At 40.0% G+C, this 25,315-nt stretch overlaps 2 protein-coding genes across 2 annotated transcripts; both read left to right on the top strand.

The window, feature by feature from the left end:
• The first annotated feature begins 1,564 nt into the window (after window positions 1-1,564).
• LOC147751837 (uncharacterized) lies at window positions 1,565-17,246 on the top strand. Its single transcript, XM_086973357.1, has 5 exons — window positions 1,565-1,681; window positions 8,697-8,947; window positions 11,439-11,610; window positions 15,797-15,924; window positions 17,162-17,246. Exons 1-4 carry the CDS (start codon window positions 1,565-1,567, stop codon window positions 15,908-15,910), a joined length of 654 nt encoding a protein of 217 aa, XP_086829483.1. The 3' UTR covers window positions 15,911-15,924; window positions 17,162-17,246.
• LOC111272654 (serine/threonine-protein kinase D3) lies at window positions 17,130-24,398 on the top strand (the record flags this gene model as incomplete). The annotated part of the gene is made up of 6 exons (XM_022854236.2): window positions 17,130-18,569; window positions 19,016-19,204; window positions 20,491-20,724; window positions 20,874-21,077; window positions 23,538-23,696; window positions 24,058-24,398. Coding segments are annotated over 6 exons (2,415 nt in total), but the record flags the coding sequence as incomplete, so codon positions are not given.
• Between the last annotated feature and the right edge of the window lie 917 nt (window positions 24,399-25,315).

The raw sequence follows: 25,315 nt of genomic DNA, 5'->3' as shown, positions 1-25,315 counted from the left end.
CTACCAGTAAAAAAAGCGGCTGGTAAATTCTGAATCACGTCCTATCTACAAGCCTATCTAGAAACGCCAAGCTCGTTGTACGTCTACGATCATAAATATTGTTTGAGATCTCAAATAAAATACGAATTTCATGCTGTGACACATGTTTAGATGTAAGGCTTGAAAAACTAAGAAAAAAAAAAAAACAAAATTAAGAAACGTTAGTTACCTGAAGCTAAATAGGCGTCACTTACATTAACCAAGAGGACTCAGACGATCTTTTTAGCACTGGAATGTAAAATACTCTTTCAATACAGGGCGTATCTTCAATAGATAACCTGACTAAAGAATTAGATCATATGGACAAATGCATCACAAACTGTTAAAGCAGAATTTTCACCTATGGCTAACTACAGATGTAGAAAAAGGCATCTGATTAAAATCAAATTTCAGGAAAACAACTGAATCTATCAACGTAAACGTTTTTTTTTTTCGTTACAAATTATAAACATTTAAGATTTTATGTAGATGCACTATAAGTAAGGTAAGCTTTTTTTCGTAGCAATTATTTGCTTCAATCGGTTTTCGCGTACATCTGGCTTCATCTCTAGAATGGCTATTTTCTTTGTTTGTCTATAGTTCATGGTGCACCCTCCTCTATAGGCACTCTCTTTGAAGCAAATTCACACGTGATCCGCGGGCCTTCCAACGCTACCCCGTTTGGAGATCCAAATGTGACATCACCCCTCGGTGGCAAACAATATTTACAGCTTTGTCGAAGGTAAAGGGTCTACATATCACACCATAACGTGTTTTTTTTGGGACGTAAGCCACTTTCATAGGCAACCCATCGATTCCCAGACCCTTACAGACACCAATGTTATCTGTGTACACACCCTTCCACGTATATACAGACAAACTTGGAAAAAGAACACCATCTCAAAGATATTGAAAAAGTGGCTAAAAACTGCGCTAGTCCAATAATTTTCATGAAGAAAGCCAAGGTGGCCCAACTTAGTGATGCCGTATGTGGGCAAAATCCTAAACGTACAAACTTCATACTAATGAAAAATATCTTCAGTTGTATTTTGTTGGCGTCGTTTTGAAGTTGCTCCAAATTAGATAGCCGTCCCAGTAACATAAGCATGGCGTTTATGACGTACGGACAGATATCGTACTCTGCGTTTCGAACAGAGGCAATCAAACGTTTTTAGGGGAGTTCTAGTGGTCGCGAAGAAAAGTGCCATACTTGGCAAGAACAGTGTCCATTGTGGTAAATAAGAATGGAATATTTTACCTGTACTAACTAATAGGATTAGATTAATACTAAAAGAATAATTTGTCGCGACCGAAGAATGTTTTATGAAAGAATGGAGAACCTGACTTTGCTTTGCACCTTTCTTGATAACACAGCCTTTCTTATTTAGAAGAAGACGCTATACTACAGCTGTTGTACAATTAACGAATAGAGAAGGAAACAGTCAGGTGATGATACAAATGATGAGGCAACGTAATGCACAAAAAGATGGCAGTACTCTACCGTCAGCCGGGGTAAGCTAACGCGATCTGGGACGTTCGCATCGTCATGATCACGATCCACAATATTACTAGCGCCGCAGTCATCACCGGCTATTTCAAATGGCATGACCTTGAACCAACGACAACTTTGTTCGACGACGGAAGCTATCAAGGTCGTTGCCAGGTCACTTTTCGACAGTGGGCTTTTTTTTCTGCGATTGTTATTAAGGTTGAAATGGTTCCAGCAAACGACCAGGACATTCGGTGTCGATCTACGAGTACGAAAATCAAGATCTAGTTGAAAACGGTCAACGACAAATTCGGCTCGTATAGCTCGGCTCATAACTTTACTTAGGGTCGGTTAAATACGATTTATAAGATGAGAGCATTTGTCTATGTACTATAAACATGTATGTAAACAAAAGTTTACAAAATATCAATATTTAGGTTCTACGATATATATATATATATATATATATATATATATATATATATATATATATCTATCGACGATAGAATCTGCTTGCTGACCAATTTTGACACTCTGTCAGTTCCGACGCATATATAAGGGGAGTTGAACCGGACACATGAGATACAACCTCTCCTAAAAAAATTATATACATCTACTAAAATTCATTCATGTTAGTTAATTATTATTACAATAAGCCATAACGTTCCATACATGAGAACATTGTAGCAATACAAGTTTACGTACTTCCCATAAAATCATTGCACTTCTTCATGCTCTACCAAGAAGCCACTTCTACGCCTAGAATCATTGTACCCGACGTGGATTTTATCTATTCTCAACAACGTTTCAAAGGTAAAACAGAAAGATCTTGCTTACCTAGTCATCAGGAAAGTTTCTTTTTTAGCAGTACTTTTTGTAGCAGTTGACCTAGGAAGATACGGACAATTCGGATATTCGACAAAACGCTGATATATCCAAGCTTTTAGCCGAAATATTTACCTAGTAGACAAGGAGAGAGACCTCCTCCTCAAGACCTCTCACCTGCGTACTCTTATCTGTTTCCAGAAAGACGTCCGATACCTAAATAGGTAAAGGATGAACCACACTGATTCAGAGATTCGCTATCTATCTAGATGCATAAAATCAGGACAGCCTGCCAAGAAGGTCGTTCAACGAGCTAGTTAATTGATCCCTTTCAACCACGGAACTTTACTTCCGTCTTCTAATGGGGCGATGGATATGGCGCACCGCTTCGATGATGGCGTCCCCCGCCATCTTGGCACTAACCTTCTCCCACATTCTAAGGGTACTGGCGGCGATAAAAGGCCCTTTAACAAGTCGGCTATTTTCTGACTTGAATAAAATATGGGTGCTTCTGGAGCGAATGGCCGACGCATCGAAATGGCTATACCACGTTGCGCTATGAAAAAGGGTTTTTAGAGTGGCCGTCGTTTCTTTGGGCGTGTAACCGCTTAGAGAACCGCCCAAGGTATAGCAGTGGAATTAAAGAAACGGGTTTAAAAAAGCGAGATCGCTACACTCGTTTGTCTATCTGAGTAGCTGCCAATTTGGGGTATCGCACATAGTTAGTTTCCTAGTTTTTAGCTGGAAGCCGAAGCGTTGTGTGGCGTCAAGGAAAGCTTGAAGCTGAGTCTTGAAGAGAGAAAAAGTCGTGTCAAAGCTTTTTATTTAAATAGCTAAAGGAATAATGAAAATGTATCCTCCATGGAACTAGATTGTAGTCAATTTAGCTAATACGTTTAGCACTATTGGTAAGGCTTAATCACAGACGATATCTCACGATCATTCACGATGAGAATGAAATTCGTATACAACGAGGTACTATAATAACATTAAATTTTAGCTATTCGACTATCAGCAATAAGAAGTAGAGCACCGGCATATCAGAAGACCTATATCTTCACACGTAGTCGCTTGTTGACGTTCAGTGATTTACCAGTACTGTTTAGCCAAACTAACTTCAAAGAAGCAACTGTACCTTCATGAAGTTTTGTACACGAATATAAATACATTGAAATCTAATGTATACGTTAAGTGATTCCATACCACAACTCCACATTATATAGAAAAGGCATGAGGATCTGCGTAACTTTTCGCGCAAAGTCGTATAGTCTGGACTCATGGCAAGATCGATCTTTCCTATAGAGGACCTTCTTGGCCTTATGCTTCTCATCGAGCGGAGCCATCTCATGCACGGGCTTACCTAATTAGCTATGCGATATATCATACTGAATTTTCTGTTAGGTAAGATGTATCTTTTTTAATTGAGAAAGGCGGGCAGGAATTTGCATAGAGTGTTGCGAGAAGATAATTCTGCTTCTAAGCTAGACCAGATGGAAGGTCTGGTTTACATGAACCAGGACTCTAAACGAGGACACTGTGAACTTCAGTGCCAGTAGGATCAAAAGGACAAATTATGATCGTTGATGCGAGCATTACAACGGTTTTTTGTCAGGTTACAGTTTTAGTTGTAAGCTACTGTCGTTTCGATTGGTCAAAAACGAAAGCTACAACGAAACGCTTTTTAAAGGTGTAGACGCTATACGAAAATGTAACGGTGTGGGTCATTGGCTCGTGTCTTAAAAAATTAGTCACAATTAAGCAATTACCTTGACGGTGCGGTTACAGAACGATTTGCAGGACTCCTTTAGCAAGATCCTTGCTGCACAGACGGTGATAATTAAAGATTATTTAGTACTAGGAAAGGTAACGACTTCTGATCATCAAACGCAGATTGTAGTATTCGGCTTGTAAATGTATGCATACGCAAAAATGATCGGGAAATACAGGAAAAAATTAGTGTTAATGCATAGATTATTTGTCCAGACAAAAAACATATCGGTCTGCATAACAATAGTACAATAATAAAGAAATAGTAGACGTACACGGATTTAATGGCCTACTAATGCAAACATCAAAAACCACGTTTGTATCCAGTAGAGACGCCTTTGTCTTTGTTGTTTATTTAGTCCAGTCGAATGTTAGGCGTAGAAATAATATAACTAGTCATTTAGAAACCATAAGCCGGTTGTGTTTTTCTATAGGCCCTGTGACCTTAAAAGTTTGAAATCAGTACATAACTATTTTTAATTAAGCTCAATCCAACGAATTAATTAGCCGGCTTTAAACTATTAACTCACAGGCCTGCTCTTCTAACCCTACGCTAGAACATCCTATTTTAGGATTAAAGGCTTCATTCAATAATAGTTAAGCTTTCTCACTCCAAGTGGCTTCATTTTTCATTTCGCATAGTCATTTAACGGCGAACAGTTCTTCTCATCAATAATTGATTACAGCCCCATTGAACAATGAACACAATCTGTGACTGCAGATCAAGATGTATTTGCCTTCTTAACAAAGACAAAAAGCAGAATCCCTCATTTCCACCCCAATGTTAATTCCACATACTACGTGCTTTCCGACTTCAGCGATTCATCGTTTTTCCAGCAGGACTATCTAGACTAACCCCGTCTAGGCACCGACTCTGCATTGCCACCAATTTGTTGTCTATGCCGGATTCTGCGAATCTACTCCCTCAAAAACGCCGCAGTACAAGGCTTCCCTAAGTACCTGCGTAACGTTGACTTGCTTGTAAATGAGCGAGGGCATGTACGTCAACTATATTTTACTGGGGCCTTCGTTTTGGTTGGTTGGAAAGGCACTATAGGAACTGTGCGCAGGAATCGACAAAAGGACCGTGCTACGGAACGAGCGACTAAGAAGAGTACGAAGGCAACTGCAAAGTTCGTTCTTCTTTTTTTAAAAGTTGTTCTGACGCTAAGGATCCTAAACGCGCTGGGTTTTGCTCAGATTTAGGTTGTTTACAAACTTAGTTGAGCTTTTGGTCCGCGTCTGAAGAACTTGAAAAGGACACATAATTCTCTCAATCTTGGCCGAATAGCAAGAATGAGAATTGTGTTGAAAAGAGTGTTGCCATGTATACAAGCTAATACATAATATGTAACTATATGAGAGCATCGTTTCGACCTAAGGAACCGCCTGTCGTCGCCCGTGTTTGATCGAAGTGAAGGTGAAAGGACGTGCGAAAGAAAAGTGGAATGGACATAATGCAATAAACGCTAGTAAAATTATCAATAGCTATACATATACGAATCACAATTAACCGGGGCTGATAATGCCCCTCAAACGAGTTATCTCGATTAGCAGGCTAAATAAGACAAGCCAAATACCTATGTTACTTCTTTTCCGGCTTTGGGGGATATTTTTGCTTTTTAGCTATTGATAAAGAAAGTATCATGCTATATTCAGCTATTCGGTTCACCACTGGGCGTCTTAGAGATTTTGAGCGGGTATGTATCGACCTAACAATAAATAGCGCCTGTATTCCGTAGGTATGTACGATTTCCTTTACACCTTTGCACTTACCACAAATTAATTCCAGTCTCTGTGATCTAGTTGTCACTTTATATAACTGAACTTTCGCTTCTTAACGGATTCAGTTCGATTTCCACCTAGAAAAGGAACTCTTTATGAGATAAAGTCTTTTTGCTGCAGGCAAAATCTACAACGAATGATGCGAGAATTTATGTCACGCGGAATATGACTTCCCTAGACAAAAAACCGGGCAGGGTGCACAAAGTTCTCTTTGCCTATGAATCCGTACGAACAGAAACAAACGCCAGAATTCTCGTTCGCTGTTCTATTGCCACTCAGATAAAGCAAATCCAATGCGAAAGCGCCAGCCCAAGGGCAAGACCCAAAAACAGTGACCGCGACCCCTAGAAGTACCAAACGTTATCTCTCTGTCTACGTGTATGGAGCACATATTTTTCTTGGTAACTTTTTGCTTCCCGCCCGCCTTGTCAACATATATATAAGGATTTCGATACAAGATGAAAAAAACGTTTTAACGGAAATGCACCACAGTGGATCAGCAATTTTTTTCAAAAATTCAGAAGTCTCAACGATTTCCCACTAGCTGAATCTAAAGACGCAAAAGGTGAAGGATTCCTTGTCAAAATGGAGACAAGGTTACCACATTGAATTACATCGACAACAATATAGTGCAGTAACTTCGATGACTACCAAATGGAAATTGCGTCGGGGATGTTATACCAGTATTTTTGGAATCGGTAGCCCTGATCACCCAAATATGCATCTATACTAAATTGTTTAAAATGCCGACTACTCGGAAAAACTAGCACCCATCTGACCTCTAGTTAAACCTATATATTTTTAACTACTCTAATTTAACTAACAAGTCTTGGTCCGACTTTGTGTGCCTGCAAATATCTTCTAATAGTTAGACTGCCTAGGACGTCTTTGTACCATTACTAGATGCTGTTTTAGCTGCAAAGCAATTCGGTTGATTTTAACTCTGCACACCTACAGAATCTAAACCAAAGATACGATGGATAGGTAAAGCCGTTTTGCAGTGACTTGGCGTTATTCTCAACTTCCAGCCCTGTTGGCTAGTGGAGGGGTACACGTCACAAGTTCTTCCAGTTTGTATTCATCTAAGATATCTACGATAGATATACAAAAGATTGGGTAGGTTTGTGTGATATCAATAATTTACGTATTTCGACTGCTTGCATGCCTATAGCATTAAATGAAGCATATACATGTGATAAACGAGTATTCGGTACCCTGTGCTCTATCGAATATCATGGCTAAACTCGTACGCAATTTCAATAAAAAAACACTACATACCGCACGTACAGCATAACTTAGTCGGACGTCCGTTTTTTTTTTACCTAAGTCGTTGAGGCTACTACCTGATAACACAAGTCGCTGTAGCGGATTTTCTTTTTATCAGTATTAATTTACGTATTCCTAGCAAATTTAAATTCAGGTCAAAATGAGAAAAGTTATTTAGAGCGTATGACGAAATAGGCATTCTATTATGAGATAACAAAAACAATATTCTGCAATGTCTCCCTCTATCGAGTAACCAGAATAAAGTGTGGGGTATGTGAACAAATCCTTTGCCCCACTGAAATAAAAGGATTTCGAATTTACTTTTTTATTCAATACTTGAATGATAATGATAAGGTACATTCTCCCGGCAAGAGTTAAAGCAACGGACCTTACATGTATTGTACATATTCCCACTTACATATTCGTACACTGCGTAGGCACAACCACAGTATATGGGTACATACAGCATGTAAACGTGCAACATCAATAACTTGTTCGCGTAAACCACGGAAGTTTGATATAAATTCCAAGTGCTAATTAGATTTATTTGTCCTGAGCAATGAGTCCTTCGAAGATTGAGGGCAGCTAGGACGACATCTTCGGCTCAGCCGAGTGCCTAAGGACAGCCGGTATTAGATACGGAATAATACGCTTACTTTTCCATAAAAACAGAGTATGTGGCATTCACAGCCAGCAATCCTTTCCGCCAAAAAGCTAAGGGATTCTTTGTCAAGCAGTTTAGCTGGTGGCTTCTACTATAGACAGCTGACAAAATGCAGGTTCAACTTACTTGAAACGTTTCGATGTTCACTCAGTCGACGCTGCATTGCACAGTTATCAGCATTACTCTAAAACTATCCATAAAAACCTCCTCTTATATAGCCACACACGTCACGTAGCGGTTAGTGGCGGTAGAGCCGCGGACCTAAACAATTTTAACTATAGGACTAATTATTAACATTGGTCCTGAACGCGTTTATAAAAACAATTAAATACAATAAACAATTAAATAAACAGAATTATGTAGCTTCCTTCTCTGTATTTCTAGCAATTTAACCATTACTGTTTGAAAGATCCGAACATTTTTTTTCTTTGCTTGTCGATTCTACCTGACCAATGGTGCACGTTTCATAGAAAATCTGTGCGCGGTGGCTATACAGGTAACTATGACGATCGACTCGTTCACTCATACATGCCTATAGATTCTGTCGAGCAAAAAGCACTATTATTTTTCGCGTCCAGTTATGTAACTGCATCGTTGAGTAACGCCCTTTTCGTTAAGCCTAATTGTTTCCATTGATCCTATACAAAAAGGTGCATTTTATATAAAAGGATTTATTACGATTGGGTTACATTGTAATTATCGTCCATTAACACTTAATTCTTTCAAGGGATATTTGAAAAGAGATTTATAGTAAACATCAAATGCCTACTATATAGTGTGTATATATATATAGTATAACGAGAATGACGACGATTACTGTTATCAGGATAAGATTTATTTTCTCTACGATTGTAACCGTCTGTCTGTCCATTGTCATTTCAGATGAAAACGACGGATTCGGTCCTACCTCTGCTCAACATCCCCACCGTGGTCAATTTCCAAATGCAGCTTGGCCTTCAGAAAGATACGGTGACCATCGAGATCGCGGAGCTAAATCTCAAGTCACTCAAAGATCTTGCGTGTAACTTCGTCGACCGTAAGGTCCCCGAACATGGACTAAATCGATTGGCTGAACGTTTAATACTACTTCGTCACGACTATTCTTCAGATAATATACTTCTACCTATTAACTGGTAAGCATTGGTTAGTATAGATATCCATTAGATAGATAAATATAATTTCAAACATATCTCTGGTGGCAACATTGACCGTACGTTCAGAAGACGATTTGTACTGTCCTTCACGACAATAACGTCGATATCAATTTTAAGCTGTTCTGAAGCAGTCGTATTCCGATCGAGGACTTTGACTGCCTTCGCGATGTGACAGGGTTTAAGTATGGGTCACATGTTACAGTAACAATCGCTTTTGTTTCCCAATGAGTAATTCAGATCGAATATTTTATGCGAAGATTTTAGGGATTAGCTGGAAAAACGTTCGAACAATCTGTCTATGCTTTCTTTGGAAATGGAAAGAAATATCGCTTAGGGTTACCGCTAAACGGCTGGCAGCGTCCTAGAACACCTTTTCTGTCCTTCAAATAAAATGCACTCCGGCCTATGGTTGTCACATTCGAGATATGGGTCAACCTATGGAAACTACACCAAGAATTCGATCCTAGTAGCGAGTTGTTATTTATACTTGTTGAATGCAGAACTTATAATTGCAAAATGAACAATTGACAAAAACTACAAAAGCAGTAGTGAAATAGTGTATTCAAAATGACAAACTTAAAGGGAGATCAGAGCCACAAGCAGTATTCCTATTTTGACTCGGTTTTACCTCAAATTTTGAGAAACACAGTGTATTAAACGAAATTTTTTAAGTAAGGACCTTGGGCGCCGTTTATTAAGATCACTTACACGTCTGCCTGCCTCACTGGGCAAAAGTCCCGATGTTCCTTCAAACGAAATTTTCTGTAAGGCACGATGAATATGTTTATCGGCGTAAGTTTTTACCCAGTAACACTGAAAGCAGATCATCCTGGTTGGCCAAGGCAACGTTTGCATACAAATGAAGACCAAGTTAATGGTCTTCGTTTGATAGCAGAACTATTTGCTCTTTAAGCGGCGTTGCAGACATCTAGTTGTTGGACAGATTCGGCGAGGAATGCAAACTCCATGATATTCCGTATCATCGTGTGCTGTAATGGAGGATTTTTATCAAAATGAAACCCCCCGCGTGTTACAGTTGTCGATATACAATTAGCCAGTTAACAGTCGCCGCGACGATACCTCTATATTAATATCTGCGTACATAGACGCGGCACAATTAAGCAGTACCGAAGCGACGCGAAGCTTCTCTTGATGCGCATCTTTGCATCAGTGCAAGGAAACATTATTTGTGTCAGACATAACGTTTTCTGGTCGCTTGTATGAGTTCATCAATCGTTCCCTTCCGTAGTAGCTTTACGCTTAGTCTAGCGTGCAACCTTGCGCTAGTTTAATCTGTTTTTACTTTTTTCCTGTTACATTTTCGGCAAGAATCTTTGCTCTAATAAATTCCTACTAGGAAAAAAGGTACGAGAGAAAGTGACCGTACGGTACAGGACATAATATGTTAGAGGGATAAGTAAACTGTAGCTTGTTTTTTTATTGATTTCCCTTCATGGTTAAGCGCCGCATATATTTGTAAAACTTTCTATCAGTAGTTAATTCGGGTCACTGAATGCATGTTGTGAGCTCGCACTTTATCGGTACGTCAGCCGTTCTTCTGGCCACTTTTCCTGACATCAAAAAACTTGAAGTGTTTCTTTCGCATACAACCAACACTCTATAGGTAAAAGATATAGCACCTAGCCTGTTTCAAGAGTGGTTCATGGCGAACTCGGAACGAGCGCCATATCATAACATTTAATCACCAACAAAGGAAAAATTCGAAACATAAAATATAATTAACAAAAACTGCAAGAACTCAGTGACTAATCAAATAAGCATAAGCATAGGACATATTCTTGAACTCCAACCACATGGGACAACGCAATAGAGAATTGTGTTATATTTGCCTGTTATATACATATATATATAAATATGAAAAAAAATTATATTTGCCTATAGATTATGAAAAGCCCAATGGCCCACTTTTACGTAGGAGCGAATTGATAATCTACACCCACTCCTACTTCAAATATCATACATATCTTAATAAGCATGAAGAGTACTTCTTCGCTAAGTTCAGTTTAATATAACGTTGAGTTTCAAATTGAGTCAAGTAACAACTTGTGCTATGCAACTTACTTTGCAATGTGAACAATAGTTAGAGGCAAGCCCCTCGAAATAATGATTTCGTTATAGAAGATGAAGTTAGAATGCCAATGCCGTAGTATTAGATAAAGCGTTTCCAGCGACACGCTTAAATTTGCCGCGCGACGATAGTGATGACAAGGAGCGAGTACCTGCAAGTGCGAACGCGTTGTAAGTATGCGCGTGCAGGCAAAACTAGTATACAGGATTAAGCCAGCTGGACCAGGGAAATTCTATCAGGTACACACGAATCATTGTGCTAAACGAATATATATATTTTTTATGATCTATCGCAAGTCGCAGAAATCGACATCCAACGCAGATGTATTTGTATATTACCATGAAGGTGCTAATCAGACAATATTTTCCGCGTACTCTGCAGGGACGCACCCGCTCTAAGCCTTCAGTCTACTGTGAAGTGCCAGCGTACGGAGCTATTGAGTTCTGCGGTCGCGTACTATCGCAACGCCTATCAGCTCGATGTAATCTCGCCGCGAAAAATTACTATGTTAGACAAGGCAGGGAGCTGTAAGAGGAGAAGAATTAATCCCCAGGTACTGACGCACTGTTGTTGCTATGGCAACAAAAGTTGGATTGAGCCCGATATTCACGTAATCTAGCTTCTGCAGTCTTCTTGCGTGCCAATAGGAACGGATTATACCCTAATGAACTGGTCTGTGTTAACCTCCTAACACGATGTAGTTCTACTCCATGAACGTAACTTTTGAGCAACACGTTTTTTCTCCTACGCGTGCGATTTTAGCTTTTCTTCGAGTTTGACCATTGGCTAATGAATATAATTCTCCAGGATGTCGCAATTGGAGATCAATGAAAACAGTTCTAAATTTAGTTGGCAGATTTCGAATACTTTGGGCCTAAAATGGTATGGAAATTTATCAGAAGCAGGGTTATATGAGCGCAGCGCTAGTATAAATAGCAATCAATTTAGTGCGAACGCAAAAAAACAAAGGTTTTGTCTGCAGGAAGTTACGCCGACTGAGGGTAGCTTTTCCCTAGGGTAACTAAGCTACGAATGGATTTCTAAAATAACTTCCCACCTTTAAAGCAGTCCATTTAGCTTGCCGCGCATCACAAATGACTCGAAATAGGGCTGACTCCTTTCCTAAGGAAGCTTGCGCACTGTCATACCAGGCGGTGTTAAATTTTACATAAGCTAGTATCTTGCTAGCTTCGAACAGCTAGCTCCTTTCAATGAAATGAACTATGTCAGCGGCCGGTTTCGGACCTCTATATTTCAAGTTTTACGCCTAGTATCGCCGCTAGGCATTCCATCAAGCGACTGACTTCCGGCACGAAACGAAGTGTGTTTGTTCACAGGCTTGAACGTAGGCCTTACATTAGCAGGCAAACATGTTACCCACTAAGGTATGTCGGAGAGGGTCGGTTTCACTAAGCTATTACGGCGACATTATGTCTCAAGTCAAACGGTCACATTTTTTACTCAGTCCTACTTTGGTCGCATTTGATAGTCGTTCTTCAACTATATGTGCATATTAGATAACAATTCTGCAGCTGTTCGATAAGTTTGGATCCAACAGTCTGTTATGGGTGTTTCATGTTTAGTCCTGTAAAACCTGTTAAGTTTTTTTTCTGTATCAAATTCTTTTGTTCCAAGCTAAACTCTTCTTTTTTTGGAAACGATTTACTTCTGGTTAACTTGAGCATAGTTTGTTTTTGCTATTTACAATCCGCAACAAGTTCACCAGAGGCATCAGTTATCCCTCATCGCTGAACTGTCTTGAAAACAATTGCTCGTCCAGTCTTGCTAGTTATCTTTATAAACGTTAACGTACGAGCATTTGTCATGTTCAGCGATGGCTACGTCATACAATTCTTCCATGGTTTCTGGGTAACGAAGCGCAGACTATGCATACAAATGCGTATAGTCTACAACGTCACGACTATTTTCTGTTTCCACTTAAACGTCGTACAGACAGACTCAAGCTGATCTAAGTTCTTGTCCAGGTCCTTAAGAAAGGCCAGGTACTTACCGGTATGCATTAGATATGCATAAATAAGGTGATTATTATTACTACTATCACGATGGGACACCGCCCACTGTTTAATTACCACATGCAAATAAGTATAGTTTATAAAAATGTTCAAATATAATATCGAAGAATTGTATGCTTCAGCACACAACGTAAATTTTCTCTATGATGCAATGTGTGAAAAATATTGTAGCATTTTTTTTTGTTCCTGCATGTACAGGTAGCCCATATGCATTGGCCAGGGTACGTCCAGCTTAGCGCTTCTGAGTCTTCGTTGAAGTTTGTGAAGTAAATTCAATTAGACCCTTTCTCCACAAATTCAAACTGCCCCGCTACGCCCCAGACTTTTGCTACAAACACTGAAAGACCATCCTTCTCGTAGTTATTCTTTCGGACTATCAGCACAAGGGAACCAGAACTCATTTGGTGCTCGCTAGTTGCCGTCTGTTTATTTTGCCCCTCCCAGCACAAGTTACCAACACCGTGGACAAAGCAAGCGGCTACCATAATAAAAGGCCAAGAAGATGGTAAGAAAACGAGCAATGTACGCGAGCACATGCGTTTCGATCTTGACTCGAACAAATATGGGCTTGAGCGATGGGTTTAGGAATACGTAAAAGCAAAGGCCTGTAAACAGAAGAGCGAACTGGATTTTGTTCGCACTTGAATAACGGATTGGTACAATATCAAAGTCACTGATAAAGATCTTAGAGTTCCCAATGGAGAAAGAAGAAGAAATTGGTCATTGAATTAATTACGTGCTTACACAAACATCTTGCAGGTATCCCCAGGTAAACAGTGTCTGCGTTTTTGTATATATTTTGCCCATATTTCGCTACGCTTTTTTTATTGTTTGCTTGGAAGGAGGCGGGTAAAAGTAATAAAACTCTTAAAAGAAAAGGACAACGTTTTTAAGAAATGAGAAGTTTTAGCTACTGCGATAGTGGAAAAAAATTGTTATTATTAGAGCAGTTGCTTAGGGATACAACATATTTTTTCGCGTGGTTACGCAGTAGAATTATAAGATCCACCCGTGCAAATTGTGTCTGACAATGTTGAAGCTGCAGGTTTATCCGCGCCAATCGGATTCTACAAAGAGAAGTCTTTGCTTCATTTAAATAAACCTCAGATTACCTTAGTAGGCACAGCTTGCTTGTGTTCCAATGTCTTATAGGGTACGAAGGTCAGTCTGTCTCTTATTTTCACCAACACCGTGGATTAAGCCGGGTAGCTTGATTTACAGTGTGTGAACAGTGACAAAGTAACGTAAATCTAGAAAGGGCAGTATGACGTCAAACTGAAAGGACGCTCCCCACAGGACCATTTTCCCTTAGATCTGAAAAATTGCAGCTAAACTGGATAAATAATTTGTGTGTAAGGCTTCGCCCAAGAGGAAGGGCAGCATTTCATAGAAAAGAAAAGTTTCCGTTTTTGCTTATTAGACGAATACCCGAAGGCAGTTACTTTTTGCACAAAACTTTTCGTATATTTTCACGCTTTTCAGAACGTTTCATTTGCTAGCACAACAAACAATGTGACCTTGAACTGATCTTGCAAGTGGCAGTGCAATAACAAGACCAGTTACTACGTAATAGGGCGCAAAAGAACGTTTTTTGAAAATGATCCCTTTGAGGGTAAGTTTTATGTGTCCGTGCAATTGAAATGTTTAGACTATGTTTGGTCAGTACCGAATAACATGACATTTAAGAAACATCGAAAAAAAAGTACCTCCTGGATTTCCCTCAAATTGTACATATTAAAAAAATACCGTAGACGAGACTTAAGTTTAACACGAGGCTCGTGACTTTTTGTGCACGCTTTGTACTAAATGAACAAAATTTCTAAAGAAGCTATTTCCACGATCATTGTTGGTACAAGTGTGACTACGCGCGAGTAAACGACTTAGGTTAGGACCAAAGGTGAAAGTCGAGGTGAGGAGCAGCAGTTACATGCCAAAAAGTAATTTTTGCTCATTCAGGCAAAGTCTGTTGTTACTCTAATATCGCTTTTGCATGGCCATAGTCAAAACGATTCCATACTTCCTCTGAAGCGGATCTCATAATCGTTGTCCCGATTAACTCCATTGTAGCTAAGTATAGGCCTTTCACGGCAGAAATCTCAGCCATACGTAGCACAAAGAAAGAAACAGCCAGCTTTACCTGCGCGCGAATCTATGTTGGTATTATAATTTGCGTAATTTTTCTATTTGCTTATTTTAGTCATCCCAAATTTAGTTTCTATGTTAGGTTTTTTCACATATAAGAAAAAATATATAACAGACTATTAATATTTTGTTTACAATATATTCTTTCGTGATTATGATTGTATTTTATATATTTTTTTGTTTAGTAGGTACTTTTTACCTTAAAACAGGTATGAATAAATGTACTCTAATTTTTTTTTTTTTCGTAGAAATAAGTATGGTAGTAAAATCCTGTTTAGCCTCCTAGCCTTTGGTCTTTGTAAAGCTGCTATTCCCCGTATTACATTAACGACGGAATATACACAGTTTGGATAATTATAATTTCGGTTTTTATTCACATATAATTGATATTACAATCGCAAACGAATCTACAAAGTTTATAACTTGTTTCCTGGCGCAGCTGTTTAAAATTGTTACCGTTACACATGGGTAATAACGGTCGACTTTTGATGCACAAACTTTACTAAATATCCAATTTTATATTGTGGAGCATTTTTGCTAAATTGCGGCTTTTACATTTTCCAGTGTCGCTTGTTTTCTGGCGTAGACTTCATCTTCAAGGTATATAAGGAAAGGTCAATTAGCGTCAGGTTCAGATATTTTATAAGCCTTCTTAACCCGACCCAGCGTTCCGTCTAGAGGTTCTTCTCAAGGTATGCGCTTACATTACAATGATAATATTCCGTTTTGTTGGAAGTATCATCTGCCATCTCCATCAAAGTCTTCTCTAATGCGTAATAGAACTTAAGCAAATTCAAGTAATTAGCACCAGTCACTATGCTACCAAATAAAAGTGGCTTAATTAATTTTCTGTTTAAAACGCCGAATTGAAACTTGTTATTTTCGATTAATTACATCCAATTGGAAAGTTATAATCCGTCAAGCAATGTACACATTTTTCAAGACGCCTTATGTCTTGATTTGGGCTGAAGTTACCTAGGCATTATAAAATTATGAATGCCTGTTGCGCCTTTTTGCACTATACCTTAATAATTTCGGTGTTTGAGATCTCTTTACGTGCTTCAAGCCTTTGTAAAGAACCAACTTTTCCTAAATCGACCAATTTAAAACAAGTGTCACATGACCAGGGACATGTATAGGCCCCCTCACTGCCACAAAATATTTTAATGACTAAGGGAGGCCTTCATAGAAGCGATCCATTCATAGATTCATTTTCAGACTTCGTTATTTTTGTTTTTCCTTGTTATTTTATTTTGTTCCAGATGATGCTGTATAGATCAGGATAGACGTCATTTGTTAGAGCAAAGTCTGCAGCAATAAGCTTTAGCAGCTTGAATTTTTCAAGTAACAGAAGCAATATTAGGTTCAAGGTCACCCAGTAAGATCACATCGTGCAGATCCTTTCATTACTCAAGCTCTTTTTTCAAAGTATTTTTAAATCTGTCTGACGACTTGAACAGCAGTTTGCAGTTATCGTTTTACTGAGGTAAAAGGCCACTGATTACCCCACCCACATTATCATACTAATATATCTGGAGCGTATTTGTAAAGCCATGTCCGTAGATGATCCTCCTTGCTTGAAATAATGATTATCCTTGTATATCCTCCTAATTCCATTCCCGGGAGCGATTCCGCTCGAGGATCGATCCTTTGGTTACTAAGTTGTGATAAAAACAGTTCAAACGGTTGGTTATTGGTCTTTTATGGCGCTCATGTCAAATCCTCTTTTCTGCCTTCAAGATCGCTCCTAGAAATATTAGGTGACTCAAAATAGCCACTTTCCTCTTCGTCTGGTTCGACATGTTGAACATAGAAGCCAGCTATGTGCTCCCATCACACTCGCTGTGAATGATATCTCTGACGTTTCCAGTAGGAGATTATAAATTACGTGTGATGCTCTAACGCTTCTGATATTTTCTGCTCCTTCAGCATTTCGGATATCAACGAAGGTACGCTTGTTGAGATCGTCCTTTCGGCAAGAGAACTTTCTGAAAACAATGTTGAGATTCGGCCGCACGCACTCTCCGTACATTCATACAAATCACCGACATTCTGCGATTTCTGCGGAGAGATGCTCTTCGGTTTAGTTCGACAAGGCCTAAAATGTGAAGGCTGTGGACAGAATTACCATAAGCGGTGCGCCTATAAAATTCCCAATAATTGTACACACATCAAACGACGTCGGTCTTCATTCAGCTGTATGCTCTTCTCTCCGACAAGAGCAACAGCCGGAACCGATATCTTCTTCAAGGAAAGGAACACTGTACAGCGAACGACTTCCGCCGCTCCTTTTATCGACGATCACAATGCATTGCTATCGACACTAAATCTCAAAGAAAAGCGGCCATCGCTCAATATGGGAAGACCGGCATGGGTGGAAAAAGAGCTCGCTAACAAAACTCGTATCCCACATACATTCTTGGTGCACTCCTATGGAAAACCAACGGTATGCCAGCATTGTCGTAAGCTGCTCAAAGGCCTTTTCCGACAGGGTTTGCAATGTAAAGATTGCAAGTTCAATGTACATAGAAAATGTCTTGACCGAATCCCTATGGATTGCCCCGGTGAGGCGGAATGGTCAAACGAAGAACCAGCTGAGGCTGAAGGTCAGGAAGGCAACGATGGAACCGATAGCGTGGAATATGCCCAAGATGACAGCGAAGAAGAAACAGAGACGTTTGGCAACAATCCCATTCTGCACATTACGCCACCGAATGCCGTACCCAAACATCTTGAGAGGGTCCTACAAGCGTGTGGTTCGCAGGACTCCGGTTCGGAGGAAGAGCCCCGGGCGACGAATGACGGTCAGAATGCAAATAATATCCCGCTTATGCGAATTGCACAATCAATCAAGCACACGAAGAAAGGCGGGCAAAGCATCCTTAAAGAGGGCTGGCTGATGCACTATACGAACAAGGATTCATTGAAGCGAAAGCACTTTTGGCGACTTGACACCAAAATGCTAACACTCTACCAGAACGAGGAAACAAGCAAGTTCTTCAAGGAAATTCCACTCGATGATGTGATCTTGATCGAGATATGTAAGGATAATGTAAATCACGGTCAATACTGCCTCGAGTTAAGGACCAAGAACTGTATCTACTATTTCGGTTGCGATAAGGATATCAGTTGGGAAGTGGCCATTCGTCAGGCCCTGCTGCCGCTAATGGCGACCAATGATAATGTTAAGCCAGAAGACAAAGACGATGAGGATGATCCTTCCCAGGATATAAGTCTACACTATCAGATCCACCCGGAAGAAGTACTTGGGTCGGGGCAATTCGGTATTGTTTACGGGGGCGTGCACCGTAAAAAGCTCCGGAAGGTCGCCATCAAGGTAAGGTTATTACATTGAAATAATTTACTCTTCTAGATAAACAACGTTTATAATAATGCATTGAACCAATACCTCAAAATCTTGATAGTAACAACAATACCTTGAAGACGAAACAACGATGTCGTGGTCGTCTTTAAGGTACCAAACCGGTTTCAAAATCGCGTATTGCTCACAAAATTTTATCTATTAGGGTTAGCCCTCATACCGTGATAAGAAAAGAACATACATATAGACAATAAAGCAAAATGTGCGTATTTTCAGGGGGAATACCCTGTAGTAAAACGATGCATGTTCTATACCAGACATATCTGTTCTGGTATAGTAGTATTAGTAGTTCTAGGGATCGTCGCTTTTGCAAACGAAGCTGAAAGGCCGAAATAACAAAATTGCTTTAGTTAGTACACTATTGTAAATAGAAAATATCTAATCGGATACGGTGTTTGAAGGTGATCGACAAACTCCGGTTCCCGCACAAAGAGGAAGCTGCTTTAAAAAACGAGGTTCAGATTTTGCATAATATTCAACACCCAGCCATCGTTAATCTTGAGAGAATGTTCGAAACTCCAGAACGCGTGTTCGTTGTAATGGAAAAACTGAAAGGCGATATGCTAGAGATGATCCTCAATTCACCTCAGGTAACAATGTCCATTGATTTCCGAGGTAATTTTTTTAAATAATGCTTCCGCAATTATTAGAATATTAATGAAAAAGCGTCAGTCCTGAGAAAACTTGTCCAAAAAGACAACGATCAAGGATCCTGACGTACACCGAAACATATAATCCTAGCAACGCTTCGCCTGCTTTGATCAACGGAAAAGTTGCAGGTCAGTTTGCGCCATTCTCTACGTGGGACCAATCGCTCGGTCGACCTGTTTGAAAACAGAAGATCGTATTATGAAAGTGGTTTGCTTTTATAGTTCCGGAACAGTTGGGTCTGGTGGACCCAAGTTGGTCGAAAGCATCTGTCCACATGGTCATGGCATGGCCACCAATAGCATGTGGACGGAAAACTGCTATGCTTTTTCGGATGATAAACTAGAAGAAGAGTGTGCTATTACGAACCTTACGTAGCTTTTTCTATTTCATATTTTGATTTTCTAGTCTTTAAGCTTGTTTTATACTGGCATCAGTTTATTACATACAGGAGGTCTGTATACATTTGTTTCGTTTAGAGTACGCGTTGGTCAATCGTCTGAAACGTTTTTGTTTTGCTGTTGTTATCATTCAGCTTCTATTGCACGGCTGAAGATAGCCGGCTTCCTTGCGTAAAATTTATATATATATACTTCTCGGGTTGCTTCAACGCTGGTTTGAATTAACATTCCCTGCGTTGAAGAGTGCCGTCTTCTGTTATTACCAGGAACACACATTGAATGACTCACGACACCGAATGGCTTACTTTGTTACATGTTGTACCTTAAAACGACGGCATGCTGACCCGTTATTGTCTACCCGTAGCTGTGCCTAACATTTTTGACCTGTGTCGTGCACCGCCATCTAATCAACAGGAGACGATTAGTTTGACGGTATGACGCATGCCTGCAGGTTGTATTATGGTAACAGTCTAAAAATAGTGAGCCTGATGTTGGATAGACTCTGTGCGTCTACTTGGGTATGTTGTCGTGCTAAGGGAGGCAACATGATCTTTATCCTAACGCTGCTTATCATTTGTTTCCTATTTTTCGAAGAGAGAGCAGATTGCCTAGTAGCACGATGTTCAGAGTTGCCTGGATGCTAGGGATCGTATCGAAACAACGTCTCTGTTTTTATTATTAACACTATTATTATTATTATTAATTCTTTTCCGCCGGGCAGTGTAAACTTAATGGATATTATTGTAACAAGTTCAAATATGGCTCTCTAAGTTTGTCTAGCAAAGCTAATTTTCTGCATACTTCTAGTGATAACGATTTCTTTACAGAGTCGTCTACCGGAGCGAACGGCGAAGTTTCTCATCTATCAGATTTTAGTCGCGTTGCGCCATCTGCACTCACGTAACATTGTTCACTGCGATCTCAAACCTGAAAACGTTTTGCTGTCGACGGACTCACCATTCCCTCAGCTCAAGTTGTGCGATTTCGGTTTTGCTCGTATCATTGGCGAGAAATCGTTCCGTAAATCGGTTGTTGGAACTCCAGCCTATCTCGCCCCAGAGGTACGACTCATGTTCTGTTCGATTCTAATCATCTACGAGCCCGATATTATTCACTTGGGCGACCTATTCAGCTCTATTTTACCAGGTTTTCGTTATCAACAGCCAACAAATAAGATTCTACTAACCATGCTGCCATCTGTCTTGTAAAGGTTCTACGAAATAAGGGTTATAATCGCCTGCTTGACATGTGGTCTGTTGGGGTCATCATATACGTAACACTATCTGGTACGTTCCCGTTCAACGAAGACGAAGATATCAACGACCAAATTCAGAACGCCGACTTCATGTATCCACCGCAGCCATGGCGAGAGATATCTAAGGAAGCAATTCACCTTATTAGCTGTCTCCTTCAGGTAGGTGTTTAATGCACAGGTAATTTATTTCGATGAGTTTTACGCGTACTCGATACAAACCGTATAGCCGGGGACCGTATTCACGAAACCTGTTATGTGATTCTCATATTGTGCAGCTTCAACATACGTCTAATTATTGGAAGCTATCGATTTTGTGACATCCTGAATAGTAAAATGCTATCTCATGCGTATCCCGCGCGTTTAGACAAGCTGGCCTGCGAAAGCTTTGAACTACTCTCTTGTCAAAATCAAATCGTTCAAATCTGCTGTATTGAGTTGCCTAGGTGTTTATAGATCATCATATAGAAAGACTATGAATGGCTAAAAATTGGCGCAGTAAATAACGTCAAAAGAATCCAATTTACATTTGTATCAAAGAGTCACTTGGCAGTTACTTGTAACACCGTTCAGCCATATTCCAGCCTTCTAGTATACTTAATGCCACACAGTAAACAGAACCTCTTCTCTAATCTACAATGAAAAAAGATGGAAAATATTGATCCTTGTCCATGGATCGAAGCCCCAACACATCGTTATCCATCCGTTCAACAGCATCATCTATTTATGTATGTTCATTAAATATATTCATAGATTATAACTGTGATTTTTATCATAGATATCAAGACTGGCATAGTTATTGTCACGTCAACATGTGTCCTAAAGCGTTGTCGTCATAAAGGAATTTTCTAAAAATTAAAAGCTAGTTCAGGACAATGGCTTACTTGACGCTAGTATTACTGCTAATCAAAATCTAACGTATCGGTAACGAATGTATAGTATGAGTTTGTCATCAAAAAACCCGTTGCATTTCGACGAATTCTGCGTATACGAATCGAACCGACCCAGAAAACAACAGCTATAACGCTTGAAAGTTGAAGATCAGCTCAGGATTTAATCTTAATAAGGCGCCCACCTTATATATATATATGTTATACCGCAGAGGCCACTCTGTCAAGATGTAGCCGAACATTCATCGGTACGCCTTTTCCTGGCCAGCTAAAATCCGCCTTAATTCAAGCCTTAAAACGATTCGCTGGAGGAAGCGAGAACCAGTTATTTGATTTAGGAAAAAGATAACACAAATTGGACCAGATATTTGTGACTTAATCACAATGTGCGAACAATTGACTAAAACTTAGGATCATTCACTTCCGTTGAGCTACCCCTTCCTTCGAGCACCTTTGAGGCTACGCAAAAGCGCTACATTAGTCGTCGCGTTCGTAAGAAAGCATGTTCTCCCGCTTGGCATTCAAATGTTACCCTCCCCTCGCTTTCCGTTCGACGATAATAGCTCTTGCCATTATTGCCAAGCACGCGCGATCTGAGGTTGAAGAAACGCACGGATTTAGGTGGTGCGTGACAAAGCGATGGTTCTCATGAGATTTTCCACTGTGAAGGCGAGCCAAGATGGATTAGACCATAGCGAAGCATCACTACGAAACAAAGGCTTCAAAGGTAAAGGTAACAGGGAGTTCTGCGTATCGCAAAGAAGAAGCTCAGGGAAGCTCAAAGCATTCATTAACTCCTCTTCCGTAGGGTAAGATCGTTCTGTCTGTTTGATTTATATCCGTTAGCCTAAGAACGAGCCAATATGGCAACGAAGGATCTTAGTCAAAAACAACCACCGGACGCAGTAGTAAATAGGTGCCGGCAGATAAGGTTCTAATAAGGCACTTTGCCGCTCGAGCTGGAATTTGGCAAGATTCTATTGGGCCTCATAGAAAATCGACTGGAATACGGAGATTGTCTGTTGATAGCAAGAAAAACTTCGGATATTAGCAAATGTAGTCGAAGTACTAAAAAGCTACGCTTGGAGTACCGATAAAGTGTATTCTTTTTACAAAGTATTGAGCTGGATTGGTCAATAAGTCGGAGCTTTACAGTCCGTGAAAGCAGTAAAAGCTTTTTTGGATAAATTATATATATATATATAATTTAGAAGAAGCGCGCTGGTTACGCGTAAAAGTACTTCGCTAGCAATGCTACCTGCCATGGCCTATAGCCTCGACGCGGGCAGCAGATGATTAGTCAACTGTTGTACGTACGCAGACAGTGCCTTCGCAGATCGGGAACGGGCGATATAACACTACTGGATTTCAAGTTTGACGTACGATACGTGCTTCAGACAGCTCGTCCCTTTCTGCCTGAAACGAACCTGGGTCAAGACGTGTTTTTCAGTTTAATAGATAGACGCGTACCCATTGCAACCATTACTGCATTACTAATACCCCTGTATCACTGTAAAAGCAAAGTGGCTCGAGCGGGCTTCGCAGATCTTTAGGCCAGACGTAGTGAATTTGATCTAGTACCTTTAGACGGTTAATTGATTTTGCTACAAGTGAGACAGCCATAGCGGCAACGAACAGATGTCGGAAAGGTAACTAAAGGCTTTTTTGAATGCTTGGTTGAAGGTATTGTTATTATCTCCGTTATGTGTCCAAATTTTCCGATACTTTACAGGTAAAAGTAGCAAAACGTTATACTGTCGATAAGTCGCTCGCACATTCGTGGATTCAGGATTATCAGATGTGGCTTGATCTGAGACGACTCGAGACAGAAGTCGGTATTCGGTATCTCACTCACGAATCAGACGATGATCGCTGGGAGAAACATCGACAGGTATCTCCATATTTCTAAAACTTCACCTTAATTCCTAAATATCCATCTTGTAAATGTTAGTTTTTTAAATGTAGGTGTGATTTTACTACTGAAACCAACGCTTTTACTCTTCCAAGGCAGGTGAAATACCAAACAGCTTATCTTAGGTAGATATATTAGCCAATACAGGCTGCCCTTTAATCGCTATATTATCGTTAATAATAATGAGTTTTGGTAGTAATAGTATTATTATCCACTCAGTAAATGCATCTACACTTGCCACTCTTTTAATATCTAACTGTACAACCAACCTTCACTTGTCCTCGTTTCTACTTGATTAGTAGACTATTGTCAATCATTCTGCCCCTTATGACATCTTCAGGCGAACAATCTTGAGATACCGCCACTGCCGCCGCCTGTGTTTGACTATTCCAACACGTCCAGACTCACCGCTCACGCATCTGATCTTAATTCGAACAACAATAGCGGCCTATTGAAGTCCAATCTCAGCAGTACTCACTCACAGCAGTCGCTGCATCAAATGCTCTCTGTACAGCCCGAAATTAGCTAGCCTGCCCCGATGCCAGCCCCACGATCAGCTTCAATTGCAACAAACTTCACAATATCTGTTTGATCTATGCCAGGATAAAGAAGCGTAATAAATCGTAAAGCGATCGCATCGTTGTTGTTGTTGTTGCTACTACATTTATCATACGTATTTCTTCAAACTCTTCATCATCATCATCATCATCATCGGAAGTCATCATAATAGATTTACTAAGACGCGTTGTTCACTTTACACTGTTCCAAACAACAACCTATTTTCAGTCGCTAACAGAGTAATTTTGGCGATAATCAGTGCTGCGACTATCTATTTGCTTCGTTTACTAGTACTGAATAATACACGACAACGAGGCGTCAAAGTTATCTGCAGCCTCCCCCAAAGCCAGCTTAAGATTACGGGTAGATTTTTGTTTTATCGCCATAAAGCTGGGTTCCGCAAATTTAATTTAATATAGCATAGCTTTGCCATACTTAATCAGCGCACTCAATTACCTCAAAAGGCATAATAGGGGCTGCTTCTGCAGGTGCTACAACGGCTATGTCTTTTCATACCTGTGAGTGGTGAAGACTGTTGCGTCTGAGGGGATAGGTGTACGAGGACAGCCTGCAGCAGGAATGCTGCTGCAAGAAGCAAGATGCAAAAAACGAAAAGAACCATCAATAACACCAAACTTGACCTTAAACACGTTAACTTTGTACCTTCGCGAGCGACTTGTCGCAATGATACTGACGCGTCATGGGATAACAGCATTTTAACGCGTACATGTAGGTGATGTGTATAAACGTGAATTGAAGCTATGCGAGTTAGCTTGGAGGGCCTATGGAACTCCTCCAGGCTCCCACACGAACCAGCCTTCTACATCAGTATGAGTACTTAAATAGGTGCATTAAATATGGTAAAAACATGGTTGATCCAGATGTTGTATGTTGTCGAATAGGCTCACGTTCCCTTTGCTCATGACTAGAGATCTAAGGGGTTAGCGTAACACCGTTATTGCTAATTCAATTTACAAAATCGTGTGCAGAATAGAAGTACATTGCGGTCTCGTTATTAGAGAGCGGCACTAAATTACAAC

This window comes from Varroa jacobsoni, unplaced genomic scaffold, assembly GCF_002532875.2.
Source record: "Varroa jacobsoni isolate VJ856 unplaced genomic scaffold, vjacob_1.0 contig02877, whole genome shotgun sequence".
Taxonomy (NCBI): domain Eukaryota; kingdom Metazoa; phylum Arthropoda; class Arachnida; order Mesostigmata; family Varroidae; genus Varroa; species Varroa jacobsoni.
The sequence above is the reverse complement of the archived record's forward strand: the minus strand, read 5'-3'. Positions and strand labels throughout refer to the sequence as shown.